The sequence below is a fragment of the Arachis duranensis genome, chromosome 5 (assembly GCF_000817695.3).
Source record: "Arachis duranensis cultivar V14167 chromosome 5, aradu.V14167.gnm2.J7QH, whole genome shotgun sequence".
Classification (NCBI taxonomy): Eukaryota; Viridiplantae; Streptophyta; class Magnoliopsida; order Fabales; family Fabaceae; genus Arachis; species Arachis duranensis.
Window position 1 is genome coordinate 88,043,758 of NC_029776.3, and position 15,701 is coordinate 88,059,458.

At 34.4% G+C, this 15,701-nt stretch overlaps 3 protein-coding genes across 3 annotated transcripts; 1 reads left to right on the plus strand and 2 right to left on the minus strand.

Annotated features, from left to right (window-relative positions):
• Positions 1-296: 296 nt before the first annotated feature.
• On the plus strand, positions 297-3,917 carry LOC107490326 (hexokinase-1). The gene is made up of 9 exons (XM_016111104.3): positions 297-765; positions 1,417-1,567; positions 1,656-1,838; positions 1,988-2,062; positions 2,261-2,416; positions 2,539-2,637; positions 2,784-2,914; positions 3,099-3,180; positions 3,278-3,917. Exons 1-9 carry the CDS (start codon positions 500-502, stop codon positions 3,623-3,625), a joined length of 1,491 nt encoding a protein of 496 aa, XP_015966590.1. The 5' UTR covers positions 297-499; the 3' UTR covers positions 3,626-3,917.
• Positions 3,918-4,621: 704 nt separating this feature from the next.
• On the minus strand, positions 4,622-8,242 carry LOC107490325 (receptor-like protein kinase HSL1). Its single transcript, XM_016111103.3, has 2 exons — positions 5,577-8,242; positions 4,622-5,376 (listed from the first exon to the last, which is right to left on the minus strand). The coding sequence occupies exons 1-2, from the start codon at positions 8,161-8,163 to the stop codon at positions 4,979-4,981; spliced, it is 2,985 nt and encodes a 994-aa protein (XP_015966589.1). The 5' UTR covers positions 8,164-8,242; the 3' UTR covers positions 4,622-4,978.
• A 3,621-nt stretch (positions 8,243-11,863) lies between these two features.
• LOC107490324 (receptor-like protein kinase HSL1) lies at positions 11,864-15,243 on the minus strand. Its single transcript, XM_016111102.3, has 2 exons — positions 12,511-15,243; positions 11,864-12,361 (listed from the first exon to the last, which is right to left on the minus strand). Exons 1-2 carry the CDS (start codon positions 15,134-15,136, stop codon positions 11,943-11,945), a joined length of 3,045 nt encoding a protein of 1,014 aa, XP_015966588.1. The 5' UTR covers positions 15,137-15,243; the 3' UTR covers positions 11,864-11,942.
• Between the last annotated feature and the right edge of the window lie 458 nt (positions 15,244-15,701).

Here is a 15,701-nt window from a genome sequence, read left to right on the forward strand (position 1 = left end):
AAAATTAATCTATTTTATTACAAATAAAAGTCTTTTATGTATATAATATAAAAAAATCATGAAATTTAATATTTTTATTGAAATTTAGTTGATTAGTAAAAGAAAAACAAATAATTTCATATTAATAGATATAATTTTATCATATTATTAAAAATATTAGTGATGAGTAATAGATAACTACAAATCATAACAACTGCTAGCGCCTAGTACTCCTGGTATAATATTTTCTTAATTTGACCAGTGAGAAAACTAAGAAAATGAATTTTGTATATTTGTTTTTCTTTTCTCTCTCTCTTTCCGCGCAAATTGCAATCATTTTCTGACATGAAAGCGCGCAGAATAAAAAGGAATCTCGGTAGCTCCAAAAATCCACAAACATCTTCCCGATTCTCTCGTAACTCCTCCACCCCTTTACCTTCTTCGAAAAGTTCCAAACTTTGCAAACAAAACTCGTGATTGACTCGGTGCGAGTTCAGACTCAGTGACCGACGAGGTGCTCATGGGGAAGACGGCTGTGGGAGCAGCAGTGGTCTGCGCGGCGGCTGCAGCGGCGGCACTGGTGGTGCGCCACCACTTCGGAAACTCAGCAAAATGGGAACGCGCAGTAGCGATAGCGAAGGAACTTGAAGAACAGTGTGCTACACCAACTTCGAAGCTGAAGCTCGTAGCTGAAGCCATGGAGGTTGAGATGCACGCTGGTCTTGCTTCTGATGGTGGAAGCAAGCTCAAGATGTTGATAAGCTTTGTTGACAATCTTCCTACCGGGTTAGCCCATTTTTCTTTTCTTTTTTCATTTTTTTTAAATTCTGTTTTCGTTTTGGATATGTTGTTTGCGTGTGTTTTTGTTCCAATTTTTATTTTCTTCTTTATAATGTTGGGAATGTGTTTATATCGACCTTGTTCTTAAGTCATGGAATATAATCCTATATTTTGCGTTTTATGATTTGACATTAAATGTACTAAAAGTCAAAAACTTGTTTCTCATAGCAAAACCCTTTCAATTTTTCTAATTTATTATTATTTGTTCATTCCTTTTTTACTTTTTAATCTTCTTCTTGAGTTTGTGTGGATAAAGTAAGTTATAGTTCTGATGTTGCTGATTAGTTGATTACTGCTGAACTGGACTGAATGCTATATGTTGACTTCTTACCCTTCTTTTTTTAATATTTTTTGTTGGTTATGTATCAGTTTGATGATAATGGCTTACTTGTAAGCATTGGATTGTTTATAACCTTTATATTGTGTTGTGGAGAATCTAAAGACAAATGTACAAAGAGTATACCTCAGTGATTAAGTATTTTATTGTGTTTCAATTTATTGGAAACAATCAACGTATGTTCTATGTTATGTGACTGTAGTTTTTGAAGGTTCATTCCTCTGAGTCACTCTTTGTATTCTCTCCCTTTTTTTTAACAGGGATGAGAAAGGAACCTTTTATGCATTGGATCTTGGTGGGACGAACTTTCGCACCCTTCGTGTGCAATTAGGTGGAAATGGGAAAGGCATTGTCAAAATAGAGCACAATGAAGTTTCGATTCCTCCTCATTTGATGACGAGTTCATCGGATGTAAGTTTGTTATTACTTGTTAGAAAATTTGTGGCTGCAATGAGCCTGCCTGCACCCTGAAATGTGTTAATTATGTTCATCATTTCAGGAATTATTTGATTTTATAGCAACATCGCTTGCAAAGTTCATTAGTTCTGAACCCGAAGAGTTTCATCCTCCCCCTGGCAGACAAAGAGAACTGGGATTCACCTTCTCATTTCCAGTGAGGCAAACATCAATTGCATCTGGAACTCTAATAAAGTGGACAAAAGGTTTCAATATTGAGGATATGGTAATCCCTGTAACCTTGATTGTCATTTGCGTTTGTGATTATGGTGTGTCAATCGTGCGATTCATATATATACATGAGTGTTCTGTCTCTGTCGTCACAGACATTACTATGTTCCTTTTTTTGATGGATTTTGTTTGGACTTTTTGTAGGTTGGAGAAGATGTGGTTGGGAGGCTAACCAAGTCATTGGAGAAAATTGGCCTGGATATGCGTGTTGCAGCACTAGTTAGTCCCGGATTCCTTTCTTTGTGACTTCCTTTTTCCCTTGATGTTAGGCTTTAGAAATGATCTCCAATTCAAGCCTGACAAAAGAAATTTGAATTATTGAGGCGATATAGTTTCAACAAAGAGAGAAAAACAAATTCTTGGTTACTTGATTCATCAACTGAAAACATTAACCTGACTTCGTGATACAATGTGCAGGTTAATGATACTGTTGGAACATTAGCTAGAGCGAGATTTGGCAATCAGGATGTCATTGCTGGTGTGATTCTTGGTACTGGGACAAACGCAGCATATGTAGAACGTGCACAAGCAATTCCCAAATGGCAGGGTCTTCTACCAAATTCAGGAGAGATGGTGATTTGATTAAGAATATATAAATCATATTTTCTTATACAATAATTAAACTATGTGTAACATGATTCTAAGAAGCACATACTGGTGTGTCAAAGTGCGCTGATTGTTCACTGATTCTGTAGGTTATAAACATGGAGTGGGGAAATTTCCTCTCCTCCCATCTTCCTCTAACAGAATATGACAAAGCTTTAGATGTCGAAAGCCTAAACCCTGGAGAACAGGTAATCATTATCTATAATTGGTTAAATCATAGCCTTTTGTAAAATTTGCTTTAGTACTTGTGCCTGTGCCATGCAGTGAATAAAACCTGATCCAAATGTGCCATAACTAATGTGTTTCTATAATACTCTTCTGCCATTTCTTCTAGATTTTCGAGAAGTTAATTTCTGGTATGTATTTGGGGGAGATTGCAAGGAGAGTTTTACTAAAGATGGCTGAAGAAGCTGATTTGTTTGGAGATAGTGTGCCACCAAAGTTGAGAACTCAATTCATACTTAGGTATGTTTTAAGATCCAGCCAAACATTTTGTTTTATTTGCCTTGGTTGATAGCCTCTAAGTTGATCATATGACTACTGAAACTTGTTGCTTTGTTTTTAGTTATATAAATCTGCTTTGTAAACTATTATTTCCATTTTCTTTATATCGAAGTGTGTTTTCACAAATATTTTATGGGATATATAGGACACCAGACATGTCTGCTATGCATCAAGACACATCATCAGATCTGAAGGTCGTTGAAAAGAAATTGAGGGATGTTTTAAAGGTTAGTTACAGATTACGATTAAGGACGAATAGGAATCGGTATTTGTGTCTTCCCGAATGAACATGCTAGGTGTCCTGATTGCTTTTCCTTTTTTCAGATCGATAACTCGTCCTTAGAAATGAGGAAGATTGTTGTAGAAGTCTTCGACATTGTTGCTATTCGTGGGGCTCGACTGGCTGCCGCAAGCATGGTAGGCATCCTTAAGAAAATAGGAAGAGACACTGTCAAGGATGGGGGAAAACAAAGAACAGTGATAGCAGTGGATGGTGGATTGTTTGAACACTATGCTAAATTCAGAAATTGCTTGGAGAGTACAGTGAAAGAGTTGTTGGGAGATGAAGTAGCTGAGACCATTGCTATGGAGCATTCCAATGACGGCTCTGGCATTGGCGCAGCCCTCCTTGCAGCTTCACACTCCCAGTATTTGGGAATCACAGAGTCCTAAAGATGTGGTTAATGCCAAGGATAAACAAAGTGTAATTTAAGCTTCCTTTTCTGTTTTTGTATAAATAATATATCAAGAGATTGTAGCAGCAAAGCCTTAATTAAAGGTCCAAGAGAGCTTGTAAGTGAAGGATAGGGCTGTGTTTATCTGGGAAATAATTTTGGTTAGAGTGTCTGTCTCTCCCATGCTAAGGAATAATAGGGAGTGACCTAATTGTAAACTGCAGTTTTGATTACTCTACTTTTTGCCAATGTAACCTTGTTTTCAACATAATAAATTATGGTTTAATTTATTGGTGATTACTCACATATGAAGATGATAACTAAGATGTTACACATATTATGTAAAGTAGTTTAGTCAAATATATCAAATCATCTAATAGTTCTTAACTATCATTTTACATGAAGACTGTAGGGTTATGGATTTTGATTCAAAACTTGTGTTATCCATCAACAGCTAGTTATGTTTGGCATGATAAACTTTCTTCACTTCAAAATAAATGTCGGTTTAACTGATTTTGTAAGTTGGAAAAATGATGTATTTAATCACAAGTAGTCTTTAAGATATAGATATAGATCATTGTTGCTTTCAAGATGGCCATAAATACCATATAGCTCATACAACCATCACAAGTCTACCCTAGCTTCACTCTACAGTTTATTCACATCACTGTCTTCTCTTAACTCTCAAAATGTCTTATATCTTCATTGGAAAATAAATATTAATACTATGATGTCGCTTTAAAATTTATTTTGGCTACACGAATTGCATTAAGTTACCAATTTAGTGCATTTGTAAATAATACACTAATTTCATATATGATTAAAAGACAAACTTTTATCTGCTAAACTATAGGGATGTGTAGAAAGAACTTGTAAAAACTAACAATAAGTGCTTTACTGTTTCTTCCCTTCAATTGAAACGTAGCTATCTTTACGGTTTCTAAATTAAGCACTAAATGTGTTTAGGAGCATGTAAATATTTCTGAAGCAAATAGAAAGAAAATCCGACATCATTTTATACAAGTAAACACAAGCAACAAGGTTTGTCTCATTAGATGAAGCTACATAACTACGTAATTATTTCAACTACTAGTGATCCCCTACTTGTAACTACTGCTTGTTTGTCATAATGTACGTGTCCTATAAGCTTCACTGACTTATGCTGACTTCAAAACAAGCCTTTTTGGGAGACAATTTATTAAGCTTTCTGCATTTTCCTTCCGTTCCCTTTTATCTGTCGCTGCGAAACTCTCCAGCGACAGATAAAATAGAATGGAGGGAAGACTATTTAGAGAGGGTACTCAAAATTGGATTGCCTATCTACCTTGCTGTCAATTTTCTTTCCCACCTATCAATATATCTGCTTTTCCCATTTTTCATGCTTAAGAAGGGGAGCAGCATCATAGTAACCAACATTCTTCTCTACTTTGGCAAATGGACTACTGAAGCTTTGCAATGTTTTTAGAACCTCCTTCATGGAAGGTCTACTAGTTGGCACTGGTGCAGTGCACTTGACCCCGAGTTCGAAGATGCTGCACATTTCTTCCAAGTTACTTGGTTCTTTAACATCTTCATCCAGAACATCTTCTATGTTACTTCCTAAAGCGACAAGCTGTGACGCCCATCCGGCCAGAGACAAGTACTCATCTTCTCCTTGATTTGCTTCTCTTCCGGTTGTTAGTTCCAAAAGGATAACTCCAAAACTATAGACATCTATCTTCTCATTGACTCTTGTTGTTTGACCATACTCTGGAATACAATTATGAAACAAAATATTGATTTAAATGTATGTCTACAGACTCTATACAACTACAACAACTAAGTCTTCTTTAAGTGGAGTTAATTATATAATTTATATGTGGATCAAATGATGCTATTACTTCCTATTATCTGTAATGGTACCAAATGGAAATAGAGAACTTAAGCAATGTAATATTTTTTCCTTTTACCTGGAGCAATGTAGCCGAATGTGCCGGCTACGGCTGAGGACATGGTAGCAACATCTTCCGGTTCGACCAACATCTTTGCCAGACCAAAATCAGCAACTTTTGCATTGAAATCAGAATCCAACAGAATGTTACTTGACTTCACATCTCGATGAACAACCGGGGGCAAGCAGTCATGGTGCATGTAGCACAAACCTTGAGCAGCTCCAATGGCTATATGCAATCTCTTTGGCCAATCAAGGATATCATAATGTCCTGATGATGACTTACTCTTCTTGTGCAGCCATCTGTCAAGGCTGTGATTCTCAAGATACTCATAGACAAGGAGCAGAGAATCCTCACTTGAGATGCAGCATAGCAACTTGACAATATTGGTATGCCTAATATTGCTCAGTATTTCAACCTCTGCAAGGAATGAACTCTCGAGTTTCGGCTCTAATTTCCTGCTGTTCCTTATCTTTTTCACAGCAACATGGCCTAAACCTTCGATGGCAACACGGTATACTGCACCATATCCACCCCGGCCTACAATATTTTCTTCTGTCATTGAAGACACAATGTTTGATTTCGTGAAGCTCAGTCTCTGAAAGGAAGTGAGTTTCCATGACTTTCGCAATTCTCGCTGCCTTTTTCTATAAAATACAATCAACAAGAGTACTGACAAGAAAGCTAGTAAGGAGGCTGCTACCAGCAGTTTCACAAGCATAGCATGAGATAAAAGTGAACTAGTCTTTGTTTTTCGAGTGCTAGACCTGCACAAGGAAAGGTCTAGCACTGAAGTATCAGCACATAAACCAGGATTGTTCAAGAAGCTTGTAGCATAAGCAATGTTTTCAAGCTCACTTGGAACCCTCCCTGTCAAAAGATTTGAGGACAAATTGAGATTGGTAGGCCTCATCTGTGCAATTTGTGGTGGAATTTGCCCGGAGATCTTGTTTTCTGACAAGTCCAACACATTTAATGTAGGTAACTTGCCAATTGCATCTGGAATTTCTCCAGAGATTTTATTATGGCTCAAATTCAGAGTTACTAGGTACTTCCATGATACTATATCTGATGGAAGTGGCCCTGTGAGCTGGTTCCGATCGAGCAAAAGAGTTGTTATTTGTGGAAGCTCTGTTAGCCCCTTTGGAATACTTCCATTGAAGAAGTTGTTACTTGCATTGAACACAACTAAATTCTTCAATGAAGACACTCTATCTGGGATTATTCCAAAAAACTTATTATAACTTAAGGCCAATGTTGAAAGATTGTTAGGAAATCTTTCAGGAAGCTGACCAGTGAACTTGTTTTCGTTTATCGTAAACGTCGACAAGTTCCTGGAAGTCCACAGGCCACTAGGAATGTTGCCAGAAAGGTTGTTCTTGTCAACTCTCAGATATTGCAGGGTATTGCAATTTCCTAGAGATTCTGGCAACTCACCACTCAGGTTATTGTCATAAGCAGTTAAACCAACTAACATTCCATTATAGCACAAATTCTCGGGAAGGCTTCCTGTAAAACTATTAGATGCAACCTGGAAAGTTTCAAGATTTGAGAAGCGGCCGAAGTCTTTAGGAAGATTACCTGATAAGTTGTTTTGGAAAACGATGAAATCTGTCAAAGATGGCAAAGTACCAATGCTTTCTGGTACATCACCAGATAATTGATTCATTTGCAAGCACAACTGAGTCAAACTTTTGAGCTTTCCGAAATCATTCGGTATTGTCCCACTGAGATTGTTCTCTGAAATTTCCAACATTGTCAAGTTGAATGCTTCAACAACTCCAGGTATAACTCCAGAAAGCTGGTTTTTGAAAAGATAAAGGAAGCTCAGATTCTTCAGCTTGAACAAATCACTTGGAATTTCTCCTCTCAGATTGTTTTGTGCTAAATCCAACTCCACCAAATTCACCATTTCTCCAATGGATTCAGGGATTTCACCAACCAAGTTGGCATCATTCATCCTAAAGACCTTCAGATTCTTCAACTTGGTCAAGCTTGATGGCAACTTTGTTTGAGGAAGCATGATGTTTGTGTACATATACAAGGTTTCAAGGTTTGACAAGTTGCCAATTTCATCAGGGAAAGTACCATTGAAGAGACACATATGAAGTTGAAGATTCCTCAGTTCTTTGAGATTCCCAATGCTACTTGGAATGTCCCCAGAGAAATTGTTGGCCCCAAGGTTAAGAAACTTCAACCTTGGCAACCTGTCTATGTCATGAGGAATCTCACCAACAAGGTAGTTCTCTGAGAGATCAAGGTACTCAAGATTGGAGCATCCATAGAGGAACCTTGGGAACTCACCAGGGATATAGTTAAACTGAAAATCAATGTGTTTGAGGCTTTTTAGTGAACACATGAAAGGTGGAAGTGTTTGAGTTATGTTGAAGTTGAACATGGATAGTGAAGTGACAGAACCATTGGTGCAAGTTATCTCTGACCATTGGCAGTGTGAAGTGTTTGAGGTCCAGTCACTGAGGATTGGTGGATTTTGAAAGTATTGCTTTATCTTTAACAACACTGCATGTTCTTGTTCATACAAAGACTGAGATGCTGCATATGTGAGGAAGAAGAGGAAGAAAGAGAGAAGATAGAGAATTTGCATATTGTATTATCTGTTTATGGTTTTCACACTTTGTGTTACTGAGTGAAGAGGATTTATTGTATGAACACTATTGACTTTTCTTCCTGGTTTACAAACACAGTTCTTCATCAGTAGCTTTCAAAATCAGAGTTTTAACTTTTACTATACTGTAGTTTATGCCAATTATTTTCTTGTGAACCCTTGGACCATTGATTTGGACTCTTTGGTGACTAGTTTATGCTAATAGACCAATGTGCTAAGGGGAAATTTCTTAAGTAGTTGTCTTTATTTGAAGAACAAAGATGGCAATTAAGAATAATTAAATTACAGTTTAGTTAAACAAGTCAAATCATTCCATGATTCTCAATAATTATCTTTTGGTAGATTAAAAATTAATCTATCGTAGATCTAAGCTTCATTTAAATTTTGTCTTTAGCCAATTCAAACTTTGAATACTTGTTTAAGCGGAGAAGTGGTTAAAAGTTAAGAAGTAATAAAACTGCTAAGTAAACTTTACTTTTAATATTGTTTAAAGTTATATTATAGGGGCAATCAAAATACTTAATAATTTAAAACTTTCAAGCCTTGATGGTGATTTTGTTATGGCTTTTCCAACCTGGTGATACTTTCTTTACTCCATGATTCAAGCTTGGGGGTTTCTTTGTTGGACAGTGGTTAAACTCTTTAGCTTTTTGCTTCTTGTCTGTTGTTAAAGGAACCTGGAGTAATCAAGTGGCAACCACCCAACTAATCTTTTATTTATTTCTTTCTTATAAACAAAGATTAGTTAGGAAAGGTTAAAAATATTTTATTTATTTCTATTTTTATTTATTCTTTTTCCTGAATAACTCCTATCAAAACTTTTCCTAAACTTTTAACTCTAAAATAAAATTCAATCGGCTTAGATTCCCTATCTAGTCTATTAGTGTGTGTTTGGATTACAGTTTGCAAATGGGAGTTTGAATAAAATTGGTTTTGCAAACTTGATTTTGATGAAAAGCAAGTTTGTGTTAAGTGATTTATGTTTGACAATATTTATATCAAAATGGATTTTAGAGAGTACTAAAAATAATAAAAAATTAAATATTTATTTTGGTAGTAATTAAAATAAATCAAAAAATTTTTATGATATTTTTTATATAGTATATTTTTAGTACTCTTAGTACTCTTTTTTAGTATGTTATAATTTATTATTATTATTATTTAGAATTCATTTTTTGTTTAATATATTTTCTTAATAGGATCAATATATTATATTAAAAAAATAAAAATAATACAAAAAAAATTATAGTTATAAAAGTGTATAATATCAAATAAATAATTAATAAAAAATAGTAAATAATAGAAAAAGATAGTTCATATAAACAAAAATAATATAAATAATATAATAGTATGCATAAAGGATAAAATTGGTAAAAGATAAATAAAGATTGAGTATTGATGGCTAAAAGCCCGTTGGTGAAACGCAGAAGTTTAAAATTGTTGCTTTTTGAAAACGTGGTTTTGAATGCAAAATCACTTCTGCGTTCATGATCCAAATATTTGCCAAACTAAAAATTACAGCTTTCAAAATATCTAAACGTACTTTTTCTCTTTGAACGTGGTTGCCAAACACACCTTTAATAGTTATCTAAATTGGATTGTATGAAAATTGAAAATACTAGTCTCACTTCAATTCACGTGAGTACAGATATATTTTATTCATATTCTAGAAAGATAACACATCAAGCAACATCACCACAATTATTATTATGAAAAATAATATTTATATCAATTTTTGTTTTTATCTCTTTTATATGTTTTTTATTGACATATATCACAATTTTTTTTATTTTCATTTTTTTTCCATCATATTTAATATACAAAAACAAAAATACACAAAAAAAAAATAAAAATAATATATATATAATATTTCTTAATTATTGCTACAAAATTATTTGATTGCACCGTTGTTCAATGTTCTTAATTTTGCATACTTTTATGCGGTCAACATTAGACTACATGCCCACAGTTCACATCAGCTTTTTATGCGGAACCTTGCACGAAGCACAAGCATCCGCCATGTTTGACTATTTTCCATTTTCCATGCAGCTTTTCATTGTCTATCTTAAGTTTAAGAAATTATATGCTATACTTTGATTTGTATATTTTCTTTCCTCGTTATATTAGAAATTTAGAATAAAAGTTTTATAAAAAAATATATTTAAAAAATAGTATGAAAGTGCATGTTTGTGTGTTATTATTTTGTTAAAAAAATATTTTTTTAATAAAAAAATATCTTTTTTATTTTTTATCGTGTTTGGTAAATTTTTAGTAGTAAAAGTAAAAGTATTAGTAAAATTAAAAAAAAAATTTTGAGAAGCTGTAATTTATATTTTTTTTAAAAATTTTTTTTTTTAAAAAAAAGATATTTTTCATGTAATAAATAAATAAAAAAGTACTTTTATATTGTTATACCCAAATATAATTGATAAATAAAAAGATCTTTTTACATGAGATATCCAAACATAAAATTACTTTTACTTCTTTATAAGATCTTTTCAAAAAAGATAACGATCTTTTCTTAAAAGCTCATCCAAACAAGTCTTAAATAACACATCTCACCAAAAAAATTATTATTTTGATCATTTGATTTTCTAAGTTTTATTTTGAGATTGTGTTAGATTTAAGGGAAAATCAAATATCAGAAAGTGGATTTTTTTTCCCTTTTCTAGAATTTCACCGTCCTAAGGTGCACTTATACTACTACTACTACTGCTGCTGTGTCATTAATCTTATTTGGTAAAAGTGATACATAACAAAATAATTTAGGATAAACTGAAAGTTAAAATGATAAGAAGAATTATATAACGAATATTTGAATATCATTAAATTAAAATCTCCAATATAAAGATGGCGACGACTAGATAATGCATAGTGATACTAGTAAATTTGAAAAACACTAGACGAATGACCGACAGAGTTTATTATTTTTGGTTAACAATTAATCAATAATATTTAAAAGTGTAAGCTAAAAATATGTTGTTGGATTAAAAAAATTGGACTGATGACTCATGACTAAAGCACTAACCAAAAACAATAAACTTTACTATTCTTTGAATTTTTCTCTTACTTTATTTTTTTTATTAATAAAATAGTAAGGAACAAAAAAAATGACATTCAAATGGCACAATTATAAGGAGTATATCCTTAATAAAAACTGCTGCTGTGAAATAAAGATAAGCAAGTTTTCTGCATTAAATATCTTGTTATTATACAACACAGAGGATTTTATTTAGTTTCGGCAGGATTTATTTCCTCTTATTGATATATCTATATGTACCATGCTATCCTATAGCTATGTTCTATGTTCTATGTTTTTAACAAGGCACTGACTCCAACTCCATAATTGGCACCATCGAAGGACTGTATCAAAAAGCCATTATGGGTCATACTTTCTTCTATTTTAATCATCACTGTCCAATTTAGTATATCAGTAGATCAATGTATTTAAATACAAATAAATACATATCTGTTAATCTAAAAATATACTAAAAAAATAAGTGATAGATTAAAAAATAACAAAATATCAAATAATCATGTTACTTGTATATAAAAAATCAATCACCAAATCAGTTGTCATGTGTAAAATACATATTGCAACATAAAATACACATTAAAAATGATTTAAACAATATACGTGTTTATATACAAACACATGAATGATTGATTTTTGCATACATGTAGCAGATTTTTTTGGTGTACACATAATATGATTGAATACCTATATATCTTAGATGATACTGACCTTGATCACAAAATCAAGCTAGTTTGTCACCATCAATATCCAATTTATGCTCACGTTTTGAATTTCTAAGAAGAGGAACAGCATCACACTGTCCAACACTATTCCTCTCGCCAAAAGAATATGATTCACCACTTTGTAGCAATACTTGCAATGCCTCCTTCATGGTAGGTCTAGAATCAGGAAGCTTTGAAGTGCACATCACCCCAAGTTTGAAAACATGACACATCTCATCCATGTAAATAGGTTCCATGACTTCTTTATCAAGTAGCTCTTCAATGTTGCTTCCTAACTGAATGTGTTTCCATGCCCATTCTGCAAGAGATGAGTGCTCATCTCCATAGTTAGCTTCTTTACCTGTTGTCAGCTCCAATAGGATCACCCCAAAGCTAAAAACATCAATCTTTTCACTGACTTTTGTGGTCTGAATGTATTCTGCATTTCAAGTATGAAGGAAAACAATATCAACAGCAACTAAGAGAAGTTGATTGATCAATGCTGCATAGCTAGAATTATTTGACACAATTATTGCCAACATTATACTAAGGTATACCATTTAAGGACTAATGTAAAAGAAGATTTACCTGGAGCAAGATATCCAAATGATCCAACAACAGTTGACATGGTGGCAAGTTCCCCTGGCTTGATCAACATCCTTGCTAGGCCAAAATCAGCAACTTTTGCATTGAATTGATAATCCAAAAGTATGTTGCTCGTTTTCACATCGCGATGAACAATGGGCGGGGAGCAATCATGGTGCATGTAGCTCAGTCCTTGTGCAACACCAATGGCTATTTGTATTCTCTTGGGCCAATTCAGTGCAACATGATGATGTTGGACTGAACCTGAAATAGATAGTGATGATGGCTTGATCTTCTTGTGCAGCCATTTGTCAAGGCTTCTATGCTCCATATACTCATAAACAAGAAGCATAGAATCATCATTGTGGATGCAGCATAGCAATTTCACAATGTTTATATGTCGAATGCTGCTTAATATCTTAACTTCAGAGAGAAACGAATTCTCAAGCTTCCGGTCTGGCTTTCTGTTCCCAGAAATCTTTTTGACAGCAACAAAGCCGAAACCATTGACATTGACACGGTAGACTGTACCATATCCTCCACTGCCAATGATATTATGTTCTGTCATTGAAGAAACTATATCCGATTCAGTGAAGCTCAGCCTTTGGAATGAAGTGAGCTTCCATGAGTTATCCACTTTCTTCCTTTTCCTGATGAATCTGATAACCAAGAATAACACCACAATAGCGAGTAATGAGACTGCTAAAACAAGGCCTATGATCAAGGCAAGGGACCAAGATGATGAGTCCTTGCTTGAATTTTGTGAGCCAGAATTGCACAATGTAATGTTCAGCACCGGTGTATCAGCGCAAAGGCCAGGATTGTCCAAAAAGCTTGTGTCGAATGCAGAATTCTGAAATTCACTTGGAACTTTCCCAGTCAGATGATTGGATGATAGATTGAGATTGGTGAGTCTTGAAGACAGAGAAGGAACATGGCCAGAGAATTGATTCTCTGAGAGGTCAAGTTCTAGAAGTGCAGGTAATGGATCAATTGAATCTGGGATTTGTCCATACAAGTGATTATGGCGCAAATTTAGAGTAACTAGAGAGTTCCACGAGGCTATGTCTGAAGGAATTGTCCCAGTGAGGTTGTTCTGATCAAGCAAGAGTTTTGTTAACTTGGGAAGTTCTGTTAGCTCATGAGGAATAGTTCCATTCAAATAGTTCTTACTTGCAATAAACTCTACCACATTAGTCCAAGATGACACGCCAGGTGGAATTCTACCAGAAAACTGATTGTAACTTATGTCGAAGAGCGAAATGCTCGGTGACAATTCATCAGGGATTTCACCAGTGAACCTATTATGATGTGCTATGAAATTCACCAAATTGGGAGATTTCCAAAGGCCACTAGGAATGTTACCAGAAAATTCATTGCTCCAAATTTTCAGGTTCTGAAGGGTACTACAATTTCCTAGTGACTCTGGCAGCTCACCATTCAAGCTATTTTCATAAACAGTTAATGTAAGTAATTCACCATAATAGCATAAATTCTCTGGAAGCATTCCAATAAAATTGTTGGATGAAATTTGAAAGGATTGAAGCTTGGAGTTTCGGCCGAATTGGGGAGGAAGAGTACCTGATAGGTTGTTCATGAAGACACGAAAATCCACTAGAGATGGAAGACTCCCTATGCTTTGTGGTATCTCCCCTGACAAGTTATTCATGTTCAATTTGAATTCCATTAGCATTTGGAGTTTTCCAAAATCTTCTGGTATTTTCCCTGTAAGCATATTCTTTGATAATGAAATGTTGGTCAGATTCGATGCTTCAATCTTGGATGGTATCTCCCCAGAAAGTTTGTTTCCCCAAAGGTACACAACACTCAGATTCTTCAGCAAGAACAAACTGCTTGGAATTTCTCCGGTTAAATTGTTCTGCGACAAATCCAGCTTCTCCAGTGCAACCATTTCTCCAATTCTCTCAGGAATTTCATCAAACAGGTTGCACTCAAACATGTAAAACACTTTCAGCTTATTCAACTTGGTCCAGCTCAACGAAAACCTCGAAGGCGGAAGCAATTCGTTACTGGACAAATCCAAGGTTTCGAGATTAGACAAGTTTCCAATCTCGTCAGGGAGAGTACCATTGAATAAACAATCTTGCAGTGCAAGGAACCTTAGTTCCTTCAAATTTCCAACACTGGAAGGAATGTCACCGGTGAAATTGGAATAACTAAGGTTAAGGTACTTCAAACTGGACAAAGTATCAATATCATGAGGTATTTCACCAACATAGTAGTTCATAGAAAGATTAAGATACTCAAGCTTGGAGCAATTGTAGAGATAATTTGGGAACACCCCAGGAATTGAGTTGTTGCTGAAATCAACAAGTGTGAGGTTCTTGAGATCACAAATGAAAGATGGCACTGTTTGATTGATGTTAAGATTAACCAAAGTTATTCCTGTGACAGAACCATTGGTGCAAGAAATCTCAGGCCAAGAACAATGAGAGGAGTTTGATGGGGTCCAGTGACTGAGAAAAGAAGGGTCTTGAAGGTAATGCTTGATCCTCATTAGGACTTGATGTTCTTGATCATGAAGAAGCTGAGACTCAGAGTTTGCATGGTTCAAGAACATGATGATCAACGCCACAAGAGTGAAACATGAAAGTCTAACTTCCTTCATCTGTGTTTGATTTCTTTTTCTTTGTTCGTTAGATGAACAAAAATGGAGTTTGATTTGCAAAGTGATTTATTGTTTGTAAAGTGGGAATGTGATTACGAATTTGGAGAATTGTGTTTTGGTCCTGAAAATTTCAAAACGTTGAATATTGAAATCCATTGTGTTAATATGTGTGTTTTGGGTCAGAAAAGTCAATGCCTTTCTTGGGACGGAAAAAGTCATTAATAACCAATTAACTACTGTCTGGAAATTTGACTCTTGATAATTGATTAAGATTTTATTGGTCTAAATAAAAGTATTTTTTTAAAAGAAGAATATTTTAAATTTTTTTATTGGTAATTCAATCAAGGAAAAGAGAGAAAAATAAAGAAGAGGGAACAAATATGAAATATTTAATAAATATGATTTAATGTTTTACATAATATATTTTTTAATATTCATATAAAAAGAAATTATTCTAGTTTATTCAATTTTGCTTATAATCCAGAACCCAACTAATTTAGCTGCAAGTGCCCAATTCACACGCAGAAAACTATGACCAACATGGATGGAAAACCAGCCAACCAGG

What these genes read in the sequence shown, in the direction of transcription:
- LOC107490326 (XM_016111104.3), top strand. Translation starts at nt 500, where the DNA reads ATGGGGAAGACGGCTGTGGGAGCAGCAGTGGTCTGCGCGGCGGCTGCA. An exon ending in TGATGACGAGTTCATCGGAT is followed by an intron (nt 1,568 to 1,655) that starts GTAAGTTTGTTA and finishes TCATCATTTCAG; the next exon opens with GAATTATTTGATTTTATAGC. An exon ending in AATTGAGGGATGTTTTAAAG is followed by an intron (nt 3,181 to 3,277) that starts GTTAGTTACAGA and finishes TCCTTTTTTCAG; the next exon opens with ATCGATAACTCGTCCTTAGA.
- LOC107490325 (XM_016111103.3), bottom strand. Translation starts at nt 8,163, where the DNA reads ATGCAAATTCTCTATCTTCTCTCTTTCTTCCTCTTCTTCCTCACATAT. An exon ending in ATTCGGCTACATTGCTCCAG is followed by an intron (nt 5,377 to 5,576) that starts GTAAAAGGAAAA and finishes ATTGTATTCCAG; the next exon opens with AGTATGGTCAAACAACAAGA.
- LOC107490324 (XM_016111102.3), bottom strand. Translation starts at nt 15,136, where the DNA reads ATGAAGGAAGTTAGACTTTCATGTTTCACTCTTGTGGCGTTGATCATC. An exon ending in ATTTGGATATCTTGCTCCAG is followed by an intron (nt 12,362 to 12,510) that starts GTAAATCTTCTT and finishes CTTGAAATGCAG; the next exon opens with AATACATTCAGACCACAAAA.